A 16921-nucleotide genomic window follows, 5' to 3' on the forward strand; every position below is an offset into this window, starting at 1 on the left:
TTGGTCATTTCTGAGATGGCCATCCTCAGTTTCCATTATCGCTGAAAATCAGAAATGACCAAGTCTAAGGACAACCATCTCTAAGGTCGACCTAAATTTCCAGATTTGGGTGTCCCCGACAGTATTATCAAAACTAAAGATGGACGCCCATCTTGTTTCTATAATATGGGTTTCCCTGTCTCTTCGCCGGGACGTCCTGCGAGGTCGTCCTCAGGAAAACTTGGGCACCCCTTTCGATTATGCCCCTCTATGTAGAATTAGCTCGTTAATGGCTTTGAAAATCCACAGATAGGGAACTTGTACATTTAGCAGCAACCAATAAATGTGCATGTCCCTTTGAAAACTGACCTAAAATATAGACAGGGCTGGAAAAATCTCAGATAAGTCTAAAATTCAGTGTGTAATGTCCATCACACAATGAATTTGTGTCTTGGAATCACTGGCAGGCACAGAAGAGCAATGCATCTTGTGGGACCCTTGCATGCATAAGGGATATCTACTATTAGCCAGCTTAGGAGGGACACTGTGGCTTGAGACCAACCCCTGGGACTAAGCTGCGTTAAAGGAGAGGGGACTGGAGGAAAGTAGAAATCATAACGTTCCTAGAAGCAGGTGAAGTTGGGTGAAGAATGTCTGAAAGAATGAAGAAATGCCTGGAAACAGAGCAAAAAGAAGGGTACAGTGCCTGGAGGGATGTAGGGCAGGGTAAACGTTCATGGAGGCAGAAGAAAGGTGAGGCAAGAATGCCTGGAAGAAGGGAAAAAGCTGGAAGAGATGGACATAAACCCTGGAAGGAAGAAGAATACAAAAAAAAACAAACATAAAATTGAAGCATGGTGGACATTTTTATACATTATTCATATTGAATTAAGAGGCAAGAAAATAATTACTGAACCAAAGAAAGCATGCTGTAAAATGTATGGCCATTACTGAAGGTGAAGGGGTAAGCACATGAAGAAGAGCAGCAGGAAGAATAACGAGATATATTTATAACATTCAGAATACCTGGCTTTTTTTTTGATTCTACATTGCATTATCTTGTTACAAGGTTGCATAATTAAATAAACAATGGCAAGGTATGATCAGTTCTCTGGGTTTTGGAATAGTTTGCGGACAACGTTGATCAAACACTCCAGTAGGTTTTTTTTTTTACTACTGAATTTGATATAGGTTGTTCTCTTCCATTACTGAGCTAACCTCCTTCATGTTTCTGTCCAACCTATTTTCTCCAACTCATTCAGGAATCTAGAGGCATAAATACTCTACAAAGGGTGCTCCTACTCTGAGCCTTTGATTGGAAAGGCGGTGTATAATTGTAAGGAAATAAATTCCAACAAATTATTACCTACTTTTGTCATGCCAATATAGTTATTTGAATCTACATACATTACTTGCTCAACATGATGAGCTGATAGCTTAAACATTCAAAACTCCAAACCCATTTTTGGGAAGATGATTTGTAATGGATGTTCATGTCACAAAATTCACTGAATGTATCATTAAAGATTGTTCAACTTACGACAGAATTGGCAAATGGGAAGAACATTCCAAGACAGAAGAGTCCAAGCAAGGGTCCTCCCACCATCCCAAAAATACTGAGAGCTGCCTGCAGGAGAGAAAAAAATAAAGACTATGGAACAGAGCAAGGACAACACAATGACAACCTATATACTATTCTGACCCCTCTACTGGTCATAAGCCAAGAGAACTAAAGGTCTCAGTTGCTTTGCTTTCATTAAAATATTCACTAAAGCAGCAGTGCCCCCTAGATATACAACTTTGGAAATGGTTAAATGTCTTCCTTCCACACCCAGAAGTTTCTCACATTTTTTTGGTTTTAATTTATTTAAGCTTTACGTTTTGTAGTGTTAGGACTTCTAAGCTTTTTCTTTTTTTGTTTCTGCTCAGTGTGGGCCTCTCCCCTCATCCCTGCTATCTAACCAATTCTAATTACAGGACCTCTGTAACAAAAATTTTTTAAAAATAATGAAAAAGATAATTAACCCAGAATACGTGGGATTGAGATTTACATCATCCATTCATCTAAGTGAAGTAAGACGAATATGTGCTCACTAGAGGTCGACAAGCACTAAAGGAACGTATCACTTTAAAAGTATGCACCTTAGTCCACAAAATCATTCACGGTGAAGCCCCTGCATACATGTCTGATTTAATAGACCTGCCACCCAGAAACGCTAAAAGATCGTCCCGAACCTTCCTCAACCTCCATTTCCCCAAGTGCAAAGGCATAAAATACAAAGTACTGCACGGATCAAAATCGCTTACATGAGCACGCAATTCTGGAACACAGTACCACGCAACTTGAAAACGATCTACGAACTAACTGACTTCCGCAAACTACTGAAGACTTATCTCTTTGAGAAAATCTACTGCAAGGATCAAAACACATGAAGTCCATACACACTAATAGATACGCATCAATACACTCTCTTCTGAATTCTCTTCCCCCGTATCCTCACCACTCTTAATACTCCACCCACAACTAAATTTGCTAGACCTTTATGTTCCCTTGATACTGTTTTACCGCCCTCTCAATGTCCCCATTGTTATATTCCATTGTTCTATTCCCAAATGATATCCTGACTCTACTCTGTCGTCCCACAACTCTTCACAATGTAACCCATAAGCGTACTGTAACAAATTGTAATTTCCATCATTCACAATGTATTGTAAGCCACACTGAGCCCGCAAATAGGTGGGAAAATGTGGGATACAAATGCAAATAAAGGGTTTTTCCTCATTTGGGGGGCACTTTTATTCACTTTTTCTGTATATAAAACCTTGTTTTATAGGCTAAAAGGCCTCTTATGAATTACCCCATGGGTTATGCACATAAAGTATGCACAGTGACAAAGCAGCACATAATTTTATGCTACCTCATGTAGACATCTGAGGGGCATAGTTCAAGCAGACCACAAAATGGCGTTAAACATTATGCATTTAGTTTATAAAAGACACATGTATGTACTTCATATGTGTACATTTACAACTGCTTCTGATCAGATGTAAATGTACATGGGAGCATTTAGCTGTGGTGGTGGCAGGTTTGTGAAGCTACTAATGACATGTCTTTATAAAATTGCCTCAAATAGGATCCTACTTGGTCTATAGTGGAAAAACTTAATTAAATAAAGCTGCTTACCTGTAATGGGTGTTCTCCAAGGGACTTGATTATCAGCCCTCACAACTGAGGTGGCATCTAATGAAGCAAAGCCACAGATAATATAACCATAGCTTTAAGGGATTTCCAGAGTGGTGGTGCCCATGCATGTGCAGTATTTCCCATGAAAAGCACTGTTGCATGGCATCACCTCAGGTCTGTATAAAGCTATTATTAGGAGCTGTCAACTACTAGGGGATAAGAGTGGATTTTGTGAAGACCGATACACCCTGTTGTCCTCAGAGAATACCTGTTATAATTAGGAAATTTTGCTTTCCCTGAAGACAAGCAGGATGTGAAGTCCTCATATATAGGAATCCCTTGCTAGAGATTTCTTTTAACAAAAAGGGGAAAAATGGTACCACCTTTGTCAAGAATTTAGAATTCATGAGAGGAACCATTCTATCATCATAAACCTTATGCAAGATGGATAGGCCACTATGGCCTGATGATGAAGTGACCATCACAAATAAGACCTAAGTCAAGCACTTGGTCAGAACCTTCTTTGAGCCACTAAACTTGTATATCAGGTTAGAATCATGTTCAGGTCCAAAAACACAGTGGGAGGCTTGATGAGAGGCTTCAGGAGAATCAAGGTTCCAAAAAACTGAACTAAAGGTTGTACAGAGATAGATTTACCTTCTACAAGGCAGTGTTATGTACCAACAGCAAGGAAACAGACCTTAATAGAATTGGGTTTTAAACCTGACTGATCAATGTAGAAAGTATTCAAGTAGTCTGTGTGGGGCAGGCAAAATAGTCTTTGTTCTTTCCATCATACCAGCTGACAATCCTATTTAAAACCTAATGCCTTCTAGTGGAGTCTCTCTTATGAGCCAGGACTTGAGACATGCTATCTGGCAGGTTCAGTGACATCACCCTTTCAATATCCATACTGTGAAGGGCAAGAGACCTGAGATTGGGACGTAACAGAATTCTCCAATTCTGCTTGATCTGGACTGGGGACATCTCAACCTGATTGGCTCCTTTATCTTTATGTGGTTCATCATAGCTGGTTAAATGCTGAATATTGAACTTAACCGGCTATGGTTTAGCTCACTCCGTAAACCCAGAAATTCAATGACGAAGCCCAGATGTGGCATGGTACTGAATTTGCAGGCATAATGCAGGTGGCAGTCAGCAAAACACTGAGTGCTACCAGCTGAATATCACCCCCACATTGTCACACATCAATTTAAAACATAAAGTGAAGATACTTACCTGTAGCAGGAATTATCTGAGGACAGCAGGTTTATTATTCTCACAAGTGGATCGATGATCCAAGTTGGCCCGCAAACAGGTATAATGGATAGCAAAAAAGTTGCCAGAGCTTTCTGCTGTATGTGCCTTCCCACCCGTCGCGCAACTGCGCTCCTTAATTTAACTCAACAGCATAAGAAGAAAACAAAAAAGAAACAACTTCAAGGGGAAGTGGGCGGGATTGCGAGAATAATAAGCCTGCTGTCCTCGGAGAATACCCGAGACAGATAAGTATCTTCGCTTTCTCTGAGTACAAGTAGGCTACATTATTCTCACAAGTGGGGAATTCCTAGCATTCAGGCTCACCCAAAACAACAAACACTGGTCAATTTGGCCTAGCAACGGCAAGGATGTAATGTAGATTAACCTGAAACTATATACAAACTAGCTGAGAGTGCAGCCTGGAACAGAATAAAATAGGCCTAGGAGGGTGGAGTTGGATTCTAAACCCCCAAAAGATTCTGCAACACTGACTGCCAAAACCAACTGTCATGTCATGTATCCTGCTCAAGGCAGTAATGAGATGTGAACGTGTGGACTGAAGACCACATCGCAGCCTTGCAGATCTCTTCAATGGAGGAAGACTTTAAGTGGGCCACTGACACGGCCATGGCTCCGACATTGAGCCGTGACATGACCCTCTAAAATCAGCCCAGCTTGACCATAAGCAAAGGAAATGCACTCTGGTAGCCAACTGGAAATGGTGCATTTCCCGATGGCGACGCCCCTCCTGTTGGGGTAAAAAAAAACAAACAACAGGGCGGACTGTCTGAAGGGTTTCGTCCGCTCCGTGTAAAAGGCCAACGCTCTCTTACAGTCCAAGGTGTGCAAGCTGCTTTCGCCAGATTGGGCATGAGGACAGGGAAAAAATGTTGGGAAGACAATCGACTGGTTCAGATGGCGCTCCGACACCACCTTCGGCAGGAACTTAGCATGTGTGTGGAGGACTACTCTATTGTGATGAAACTTAGTATAAAGCGAATGATACATACCTGTAGCAGGTGTTCTCCGAGGACAGCAGGCTGATTGTTCTCACGACTGGGTTGATGTCCATGGCAGTCCCCACCAACCGGAAAAAAAACTTTGCGGGCAGTCCCGCATGCAGGGCACGCCCACCGCGCATGTGCGGCCGTCTTCCCGCCCGTGCGCGACCGTTCCCGCTCAGTTGAATGACAAGCAAAGGAATGAGCAAAACGCAACTCCAAAGGGGAGGAGGGAGGGTAGGTGAGAACAATCAGCCTGCTGTCCTTGGAGAACACCTGCTACAGGTATGTATCATTCGCTTTCTCCGAGGACAAGCAGGCTGCTTGTTCTCACGACTGGGGTATCCTTAGCTCTCAAGCTCACGGAAAACAAGAACCTAGGTCAATTGAACCTCGCAACGGCGAGGGCATAACAGAAATTGACCTACGAAGAACAACTAACTGAGAGTGCAGCCTGAACAGAATAAAATCGGGTCCTGGAGGGTGGAGTTGGATTCAAACCCCAAACAGATTATGCAGCACCGACTGCCCGAACCGACTGTCGCGTCGGGTATCCTGCTGGAGGCAGTAATGTGATGTGAATGTGTGGACAGATGACCACGTCGCAGCCTTCCAAATCTCTTCAATAGTGGCTGACTTCAAGTGGGCCACCGACGCTGCCATGGCTCTAACACTATGAGCCGTGACATGACCCTCAAGAGCCAGCCCAGCCTGGGCGTAAGTGAAGGAAATGCAATCTGCTAGCCAATTGGAGATGGTGCGTTTCCCGACGGCGACCCCCTTCCTATTGGGGTCAAAAGAAATAAATAATTGGGCGGACTGTCTGTGGGGCTGTGTCCGCTCCAAATAGAAGGCCAACGCTCGCTTGCAGTCCAATGTGTGCAACTGACGTTCAGCAGGGCGGGTATGCGGTCTGGGAAAGAATGTTGGCAAGACAATTGACTGGTTAAGATGGAACTCCGACACCTCCTTTGGCAGAAACATAGGGTGAGTGCAGAGTACTACTCTGTTATGATGAAATTTGGTATAAGGAACATGAGCTACCAGGGCTGGAAGCTCACTGACTCTACGAGCTGAAGTAACTGCCACCAAGAAAATGACCTTCCAGGTCAAGTACTTCATATGGCATGAATTCAGTGGCTCAAAAGGAGGTTTCATCAGCTGGGTGAGAACAACGTTGAGATCCCATGACACTGCAGGAGGCCTTGACAAAAACAAGCCTCTCAAGAATCGAACGACTAAAGGCTCTCCACAGATGGCTTTACCTTCAACACGATAATGGTAAGCACTAATCGCACTAAGGTGATTCCTTACTGAGTTGGTCTTGAGACCAGACTCTGATAAGTGCAGAAGGTATTCAAGCAGGTTCTGTGCAGGGCAAGAACGAGGTTCTAGGGCCTTGCTCTCACACCAGACGACAAACCTCCTCCACTTGAAAAAGTAACTCTTTTTAGTGGAATCCTTTCTAGAGGCAAGCAAGACATGGGAGACACCCTCAGACAGACCCAACGAAGCAAAATCTACGCCCTCAACATCCAGGCCGTGAGAGCCAGAGACTGAAGGTTGGGGTGCAGAAGCGCTCCGTCGTTCTGCAAAATGAGAGTCGGAAAACACTCCAATCTCCACGGTTCTTCGGAGGACAACTCCAGAAGTAGAAGGAACCAGATCTGACGGGGCCAAAAAGGCGCGATCAGAATCATGGTGTTGTGGTCTTGCTTGAGCTTCAGCAAGGTCTTCCCCACCAAAGGTATGGGAGGATAAGCATACAGGAGGCCGTTCCCCCAATGGAGGAGAAAGGCATCCGACGCCAGTCTGCCGTGCGCCTGCAGTCTGGAACAGAACAGAGGCAGCTTGTGGTTGGTCTGAGAGGCGAAAAGGTCCACCGAGGGGGTGCCCCACTCTCGGAAGATCTTGTGTACCACTCTGGAATGGAGCGACCACTCGTGTGGTTGCATGACTCTGCTCAGCCTGTCGGCCAGACTGTTGTTTACGCCTGCCAGGTATGTGGCTTGGAGAAGCATGCCGAACTGGAAAGCTCAACTCCACATCCCGACGGCTTCCTGACACAGGGGGCGAGATCCAGTGCCCCCCTGCTTGTTGATATAATACATTGCAACCTGATTGTCTGTCCAAATTTGGATGATTTGGTAGGACAGCCGATCTCTGAAGGCCTTCAGTGCGTTCCAGACCACTCGGAGCTTCAGGAGGTTGATCTGAAGATCTTGTTCCTGGAGGGACCACAGTCCCTGGGTGTGGAGCCCATCGACATGAGCTCCCCACCTCAGGTGAGATGCATCCGTTGTCAGCACCTTCGTGGGCTGCGGAATTTGGAATGGACGTCTCAGGGTCAAATTGGTCCGAATTGTCCACCAGTGCAGCGAATTGCGGCAACTGACAGACAGGCGGATTACATCTTCCAGATTCCCGGTGGCTTGGTACCACTGGGAAGCTAGGGTCCATTGAGCAGGTCTCATGTGAAGATGAGCCATGGGAGTCACATGAACCGTAGAGGCCATATGACCCAGGAGCCTCAACATCTGCCGAGCTGTGACCTGCTGAGACGCTCTGGTCTGGGAGGCGAGGGACAGGAGATTGTGCGCCCTCGCTTCGGGAAGGAAGGCCTGAGCCATCTGTGAATTCAGCAGAGCTCCTATGAATTCCAGAGATTGGATTGGCTGGAGATGGGACTTCGGGTAATTTATCACAAACCCCAGCAGCTCCAGAAGGTGAATAGTGCACTGCATGGACCGACGAGCTCCTGCCTCTGAGGTGCTCTTGACCAGCCAATCATCAAGATACGGGAACACGTGCACCCCCAGCTTGCGTAGATACGCCGCAACCACCACAAGACACTTCGTGAACACTCGTGGTGCAGAGGCGAGCCCAAAGGGCAGCACACAATACTGAAAGTGCCGTGTCCCCAGACGGAATCGGAGATACTGTCTGTGAGCTGGCAGTATCGGGATGTGAGTGTAAGCATCCTTTAAATCCAGGGAACATAGCCAATCGTCTTTCTGAATCATGGGTAGAAGGGTGCCCAAGGAAAGCATCCTGAACTTTTCTTGGACCAGATATTTGTTCAGGCCTCTCAGGTCCAGGATGGGGCGCATCCCCCTTGTTTTCTTTTCCACAAGGAAGTACCTGGAATAGAATCCTTGCCCTTCCTGCCCGGTTGGCACAGGCTCAACTGTATTGGTGCTGAGAAGGGCGGAGAGTTCCTCTGCAAGTACCTGCTTGTAATGGGAGCTAAAGGATTGGGCTCCCGGTGGGCAATTTGGCGGAGTGGAGATCAAATTCAGGGTGTATCCGCACCGCACTATTTGGAGAACCCACTGGTCGGAGGTTACGAGAGGCCACCTTTGGTGAAAAACTTTCAACATCCCCCCGACTGGCAGGTCGTCCAGTACGGGTACTTTGGTGGCGGCTATGTTCCCATGGATCCAGTCAAAAGCCCGTACCCTGCTTTTGCTGTGGAGGCGCAGGGGGGCTGCTTAGGCGCATGCTGTTGACGGGAACGAGCGCGCTGGGATTGTCCCTGTGCCTGAGGAGGCCTTCGGGCCGGCTGGGTGTACCTACGCTTGCTGTAGGCATAGGGTGCAGCCTGCCGAGCCCAGGAAAAACGTCCACCTGTAGAGGTGGATGCTGAAGGTGCCCGGTGGGAGAGCTTGTCAAGAGCGGTTTCCCGCTGGTGCAGTTGGTCCACCAACTGCTCGACCTTCTCGCCAAAAATGTTATCCCCCCGGCAAGGGACATCCGCCAGCCGCTGCTGGGTGCGGTTGTCCAGGTCAGAGGCACGCAGCCAGGAGAGTCTGCGCATCACTATACCTTGGGCCGCAGCTCTAGATGCCACATCACAGGTTTCATAGATACTCCTGGACAGGAACTTTCTGCATGCCTTCAGCTGCCTGACCACCTCCTGAAAAGGCCTGGACTGCTCCGGAGGGAGCTTCTCGACCAGGTCCGCCAGTTGCCTCACATTGTTCCGCATGTGGATGCTCGTGTAGAGCTGGTATGACTGGATGCGGGTCACGAGCATGGAAGATTGGTAGGCCTTCCTCCCAAACGAGTCCAGAGTGCGAGACTCCCGCCCCGGGGGCGCCGAGGCGGTATCCCTCGAACTCCGTGCTCTCTTGAGAGCAGAGTCCACGACCGCCGAGTCATGAGGCAATTGAGGCCGCATCAACTCTGGGTCTGAGTGGATCCTGTATTGGGACTCCGCTTTCTTGGGGATGGTGGGATTAGATAATGGCTTCAACCAGTTCCGAAGCAGAGTCTCTTTGAGGACATTGTGCAACAGCACTGTGGAAGACTCTCTAGGTGGTGATGGATAGTCGAGGACTTCGAGCATCTCCGCCCTCGGCTCATCCACAGAGACCACGGGAAAGGGAATGCAGATGGACATATCCCTGACAAAGGAGGCAAAGGAGAGGCTCTCAGGAGGCGAGAGCTTCCTCTCCGGTGAAGGTGTAGGGTCAGAGGGAAGGCCCACAGACTCCTCTGAGGAGAAATATCTGGGGTCCTCCTCCTACCCCCACGAGGCCTCCTCCTCAGTGTCGGACATGAGCTCTCTCAGCTCAGACTTCAACCGGGCCCGTCTCGGCTGCGAGGAACCACGTCCTCGATGATGGCGCCGAGCGGTGGACTCCCGCACCGGTGGGGACGAAGCTTCCCCCATCGACGTCGACTCCACCTGCGTGGTGGTCGACACCGGTGCCACAAGCGGCGTCAGCGTCGGAGGCCTCGGCATCGGGCCAGAGCACACCGGCGCCTCCATCAACGGCGCCGGGGGCACAAGCACCCCCAGTGCCGGCAGAGTCTGGTGCATCAGCCCTTCCAGGATTCCGGGAAGGATGGCTTGGAGGCACTCGTCAAGGCCCGCTGTCGGGAAAGGCAGGGGGGCCGGTGTGGGTGCCGGTGCCGGAAGCTGCTCGGGTCCAGGAGACTGTACCGAAGTACCCGCGGACTGACGCAGCGACACCTCTTCAACCGAGGGGGAATGCTCCTACCGGCACTGCCGCTTCCTGGGCGTTGAGTCATCCCTCGAAGTACCGGAGCTGGAAGTCCCATGCGCAGTGGGCGACCGATGACGGTGTTTCTTTGCTTTCTTTCGATGCCCGTCATCAGCGCTAGGCGGAAGAGACGAGGAGGAGGTAGAACCCCCCCGGCTCGAGGAATCGGATCCGACAGGGTTCGGTTCCAATGTCCCTGGGTAGAGGGAGTGGCCGGGGCAGACTGCCCGCGCGGCCGCTCACCCCCTGCCGTCACCGGCAGGCCGGCGGGCCAACGGTACCTGTACTCCTGGGGTCGGTGCCAGGGTCGGCGCCGCTTTCGTCGACATCGGTACCGAAGACCCGGCTGTCGACACCGATGCCGTCGAGGTCGACGTCGAAGGGCCGGCGCAAGTTCCGAAAAGACGGTCCTGAAGAACTTGCCTCGCCGCCTGTGTCTGCTTCCTCAAGCAGAGACACAAGGTGAACGCCTTGGAATTATGCTCCGGCCTGAGGCACCAAGCGTGAGTATCTGTCTGCGAGATCTGCCGGCCGCACCGACCACACTTTTTGAATCCGCTCGGGACCTTCGAGGACATCGACGGAAAAATCGCGTCGGCGAAGTCAAAGTCGTCGATGGTGGCGGTGAAAAGCACACCCGAAAAAGAAACGACTGCGCGGCCACAAGGCCGCAACAAAGCGCCCTCGCGGCTAAAAACGACAAGGACACTTTTTTTTTTTTTATTTCTAAGAAAAAATACGCGAACGCGTACGCAAAATAAGAAAAAAGCTGCGGCTAGGCCGCAATCTGGTTTCCGGGGCTGACAAAGAGAGAGACGATAACACGTCTCTCTCCAGCGCGGAATAGAAAAAAACTGAGCGGGAACGGTCGCGCACTGGCGGGAAGACGGCCGTGCATGCACGGTGGGCATGCCCTGCGTGCGGGACCGCCCGCAAAGTTTTTTTTCCGGTTGGTGGGGGCTGCCGTGGACGTCAACCCAGTCGTGAGAACAAGCAGGCTGCTTGTCCTCGGAGAAAGGTCCATACACTACTAAGGCCTGAAGCTCACTGACCCTACGAGCTGAAGTAACAGCCACCAAGAAAACAACCTTCCAAGTCAAGTACTTCAGATGGCAGGAATTCAGTGGCCCACAAGGAGCTTTCGTCAGCTGAGTGAGAATGACGTTGAGATCCCATGACACTGGTGGAGGTTTGACTGGGGGCTTTGACAAAAGCAAACCTCTCGTGAAGCAAACAACTATAGGCTGTCCAGAGATTGGCTTACCTTCTACACGCTGACGATAAGCACTGATTGCACTAAGGTGAACCCTTATATAGTTGAAGACCAGACTCTGATAAGTGTAGAAGGTATTCAAGCAGGGTCTGTGTAGGACAAGAAAGGGGGTGTATGGCCTTGCTGTCACACCAGATGGCAAACTTCCTCCATTTAAAAGAGTAACACCTCTTAGTGGAATCTTTCCTGGAAGCCAGCGGGCACTTATATCACCACTTCTATTAGTGGGTATAATCTGCGTCAATACAACACATTGAAGTTGTTCGATCGAATGATTATATCGCTGCCAGTGAGCTACTAGCGGGCTTTCCTTTTTGCCTAACCTTAAATTACTGATATGCTCCGCTAAGCGATTTTTCAATTGTCTTTTTGTGTGGCCTATGTAATAAAGTGCACATGGGCACCATATACAATAGACCACACATTCACTAGTACATGTTGTATTTTGTCTTAGAAAAAATTGTTTATCGCTATGTGGGATATTAATTATGTTAGTGTCCACTGAATAACAGCAATATACGCATCTGCCGCAGGGGGAGTGTCTTCCCGTATGATTTTGACGTGTGTGGCGTTTAAGCAGTTCCCCTATATTGGCCTGTCGTGTGTAAGCCACTTTAGGACGTTCCCTAAACTCAGAATGGACAGACAAAACATGCCAATATTTATGAATAATTGAAGAGATGCCCACTGCTCTGTGTGAAAACGGAATAATACATGCCATTGCATTATTAGGTGAGACTTGTGCTGATTGAAGCAGCCACGGACGATGAGCATACAAAGCTCTCTTGTATGCATTTCGTATAATTTGCTTTGGATAACCACGCTCTATAAATCTATCACTCATAGTGCGAGCTTGAGTCTTAAATTCACTAACCGATGAGCAGATACGGCGTAGCCTCAGAAATTGGCCCACTGGAACACCCTTTCTCAGAGCTTTATGATGAAAGCTCTGATAATGTAAAAGGGTGTTCCTATCAGTGGGCTTACGGTAAATAGTAGTAACAAATCTATCATCCGATGTTCTAATGATTTTGATATCCAAAAAATCGAGTTCATGGGTATTGCACCTAAAAGTGAATTTAATATTAGGGTCAGCGTTGTTAAGTCCATCAATAAATGCATTAAGAATATAAAGGGGGCCACGCCAGAATAGTATAACGTCGTCAATGTACCTTTTCCACAAAACTACGTGGTGGTACCACTTTGACGTATATACGTGAGTATTCTCATATTGTGTCATATATAAGCAAGCCAGGGATGGGGCGACTGTAGCTCCCATCGCCACTCCCCGGGTCTGGACATAAAATTGATCATTAAATTGAAAATAATTATGCCCGATCACCAAAGTTAGTAATGTTTTCAACACTTCAATTTTGGGCAAAGGTAATTGTAAGTCAATGAAATGATCACAAGCTAACTGAATAGCTTGTGTTTGCGGGATATTCGTGTATAACGCGACCACATCGAGCCCCACCATGTAAAACTCCTCACCTTCAAGCTTTTCTACGTGTTCTAGTATCTGGATGAAATGCATGGAGTAGCGGACAAATGATGTAGCTTTTTTAACTATAGGATTAAGCAATTTGTCAACATACTTAGATATAGGTTCTAATACTGAATCACGGGTAGAAACTATGGGGCGACCTGGTGGATCCACGAGAGATTTATGGACTTTAGGGACAAAATAGATGTATGGATTATTTAGCATCATAATAGAATTTATGTATTATTTGGTGTATCATTGAGGTTAATTTTGACAGTTTCATATTGTCACTACACTTCTGTATGGATGGCGGTAACGTGTGGATGTCTAAGTGAGATAATGCACTATTATGTATGCAATTGAGTGTGAGTGATTGATATTTATTGTTAATAAAGTAATAGTTTGTTTATAAGTTCTGGAGTCTTTAGTGAGTGTATAAATATTGACTTAGCCAGTTATGTTTAAACCATCCAAAAATAAACTGGATATTCAATGCCAGTCACCAGAAACAGCCCAGCACTGAATATCCAGGTTTAGCGCTGACTGCGGTAGTTAACCGGGCTAACTCTCGCGTCTGAATATCGGCCCCTGTCTTATCAGTAATCCTACAATTCCTCTTTTAAACCCCAATCTTTAAATCACCAAAGCACAGAGCAAAGAATATTCACTTACGCTGAGAAATGTCCTCTTCTCTCAGAACTTCTCAGGTTATTTTCAAACCAGTCAAAAGATATCCCATGTATTCACATGGCCAAATACAACCGCTAAAGTGGGTTATATCACCAGACAGCTGACTATGAGGCATTTAACCAGTCAGGTACCAATCCTGGCTGGTTAAATGCTTTTGAATATTGAGGGGTTATAATTTAAAAAAAGCAAACTTTATAAACTAGTCTCCAAACCCTTTTCCCATAGTTTTAAAACTTAAACTTTCTGCCACAGTCTACAGAATTAACAAATGGCTTTTAGAAGGCACAGCAGGGCCTAGTTCAGTCTTCATCCCATCCACACCTAGCACATCTCTTCATTTATAGTCTTAACTTATAGTCAATTATACTAATTAGGATAACAAGAGGGAGTTTTCATTACAGAGTTTTAATTACATTTAATTATTTTCTGAGAAGCAAACACTAAATAAATCACACAATATACAATGTAATTGTAAGGTTCTTTAATCTAACATCCCTAGTACCTTAAGAAGTTTTACTTAAACAACTCAATAATAGATACAGACAGCAGCCAGAGGGATGCTATCCAGTCTTTTCCGTTGAGTACCATGTATGATTATTTCCCAGTTGGCGAGAGGTTATGTGTGTGTTCTCTTGAGGCTAGAGTAGCAGATTTAGAGGAACAGAGAGACAGAGAGGTAAATGGACTACTATTTGTGATTAGGTTATTTCACTCAAAGAATATTTAAGCTCTGGAACTCATTGCCAGAGGATGTGGTAACAGCAATTAGCATATCTGAGTTTTAAAAAGTTTGGACACGTTTCTAGAGGAAAAGTCCATAGTCTGTTACTAAAATGGACATGGGGGAAGCCAATGCTTGCACTGGGCTTGGTAGCATGGAATGTTGCTCCTGAGTCCCTGGCCAGTTACTTGTGATCTGGATTGGCTACTGCTGGAAGCAAGATACTAGGCTAGATAGATCACTGGTCTGACCTAGTATAGCTATTCTTATGTTCTTTCCTAACTCACCTTGAGATTTGGTAAAAGTGAGCAGTTAAATCTAAAATCCAAATTGTCAAGATTCTCCACCTAACTTGCAGCCACTACCCCTGCCTCCCCACGTCTAACCATTAAGCTTTGTAAATAGACACACTACTATTTGTGATTAGGTTATTTCTCAAGTGTCTGACCTCCTAATATGCTGTGTAGCTGCAAGACAGACCCTGCTACATGGATGCCTGCACTGGTACAAGGATTATTAGTCATTACTATACTTTTAGCATACCAGACAGACCTGGCTGTATGGTTGCCTTGGTTTCACTAGGACACTCATGCTTTTGCAAATCAGATACACCAAGACTTGCAATTTCAAGAAACAAAAATAAGACTGATTTTGCAAATTGTTCTAACAAGAAGCTTTCATTTTCTCATTTTAATATATTTGTACTCTCCTCTGGACCAGGATAGGGACCAACAGCACTCCTACAAAAGACATCACCCCCCAAAAATGTGGATGCTTACTATTTTAAAGACTCCTTGGACTGGCAATTACACTTTTACACTTGTGGAAAAAGACTTTTCTTACTTGCAGGACTGATCCCATGAGAGAAGAAATGTAGGCCATTCCCAAGCACAGCAGACCATAACCAAGGGCTGTGGGGAAAAAAGAACAAATCAAAAATCAATAAAATTAACCATAACACACTAAAGTCAATAATACCCAGGTATGTGTGTGAGCAAGAGAAGTAGGCAACAGACTATAAAAAATAATGGACATGAGCAGGACAAAAGGAAAAGGAGACCATATGCAACTAAATGCTGCAAAGTACAATAAGAACAAATATAGGGGTAAATTCTCATTGAAATTTAGGCACTGGGATGATGCACACTAAGCATGAATTCTACAACAGCAGTTGTGCATGCAACTGCCTTAATAGAATACTAGCGTAAGTCTATGTTTATGCACCTAACTGTAGGCGTGAGCACTTATGAAAGCTCTATGGCTGGCATAAATGCTCATGCCTAACTGTAGGTAGTTAGGCACATATTCTATAAACCATGCACTTAAGTGCCTGACACCCCCCTCAACCCATCCATGGCGCTCCAGTCGACGCACCTCTTGAAGCTGTGCACTCTAGAATGTGAGCGTGCAACTCACAGATTAGCGACTAAGGGCAATTAGCATCAAAGGCCAATTATAATTTGTTGCTTGTTAATTATCAGATTATTAAATTAAGTTATGCACCTAACTGCCCTTATTCTGTAACTTGCATGTGCAAATTTGCACATTAGTTGCAAATTTGGGTATGCAACTTTCTAAAATTAGAGGGATTATGTGTATAAGTATACCAGAGGAATATGAACTCAAGAAGCAGTAAAACAGATATAGGAAGAGGCTTTTGAAGTATTACCCTGTTGGATTCATCATCAGTTTTGACTTGCAACAGTTTTAAAACAGAATAATTGGTATTTGTTGTCCAGTTTCCAACTAACAGATGCAGCACCACTATAAACACACCATTGCAAGTAGCACTGAGTGACAATCTTGAGGAGGCTCCCAGCAGAAAGACTAGGGGAGTAGTGCTCTGTTTACTAAGCAATTTTTGAAAAGCACAGAAAAATAAAAGACCCTCGCACAGGAGCACCCACTTCTAAAACAACTGCTATTTTAGAAGTGGGCACGCCTGTGTTTGATACATCAGAGACTAGATTATTACTTTCAGATGCTGGAGAGTGCTGAGAAGTTTAACATTTGCAATTTACAGGGCTTACTGAAGCAGTCCTCTGTGGCTGAAACACAATTCGTGTCGAGACCATCGCATGGTTTGAATAAAACTTCTGATGTGAACTCTGAGTCCGTTGGATGTTTTCTTTTATATCATCTTTGGTGTCACCTTTGCTGTGTTTGACTGCGAACTAAGCAATTTCACCATAGACGCAACACTGGAGAAAACCTTTCATAAGCAGGCACTTCATGGGCTAGGAGACTAAATTTGTGTTTCACCATTAGAACTGCTTCTTGTAGATAGGAATGGGGTATGTTGGCAAAGTACTGCCAAATGC

At 46.1% G+C, this 16921-nt stretch overlaps 1 protein-coding gene across 1 annotated transcript in view; it reads right to left on the reverse strand.

Moving 5' to 3' along the window:
* SLC5A6 (solute carrier family 5 member 6) overlaps positions 1 to 16921 on the reverse strand; it is a 138081-nt gene that overhangs the window by 30754 nt on the left and 90406 nt on the right. The window contains exons 10-11 of the mRNA XM_030198646.1: positions 15444 to 15511; positions 1520 to 1606 (exon numbers count right to left, since the gene is read on the reverse strand). Coding sequence (XP_030054506.1) covers positions 1520 to 1606; positions 15444 to 15511 — 155 coding nt within the window. The remainder of the gene's footprint in view (positions 1 to 1519; positions 1607 to 15443; positions 15512 to 16921) is intronic.

The sequence above is a fragment of the Microcaecilia unicolor genome, chromosome 3 (assembly GCF_901765095.1).
Source record: "Microcaecilia unicolor chromosome 3, aMicUni1.1, whole genome shotgun sequence".
NCBI classification, from domain to species: Eukaryota; Metazoa; Chordata; class Amphibia; order Gymnophiona; family Siphonopidae; genus Microcaecilia; species Microcaecilia unicolor.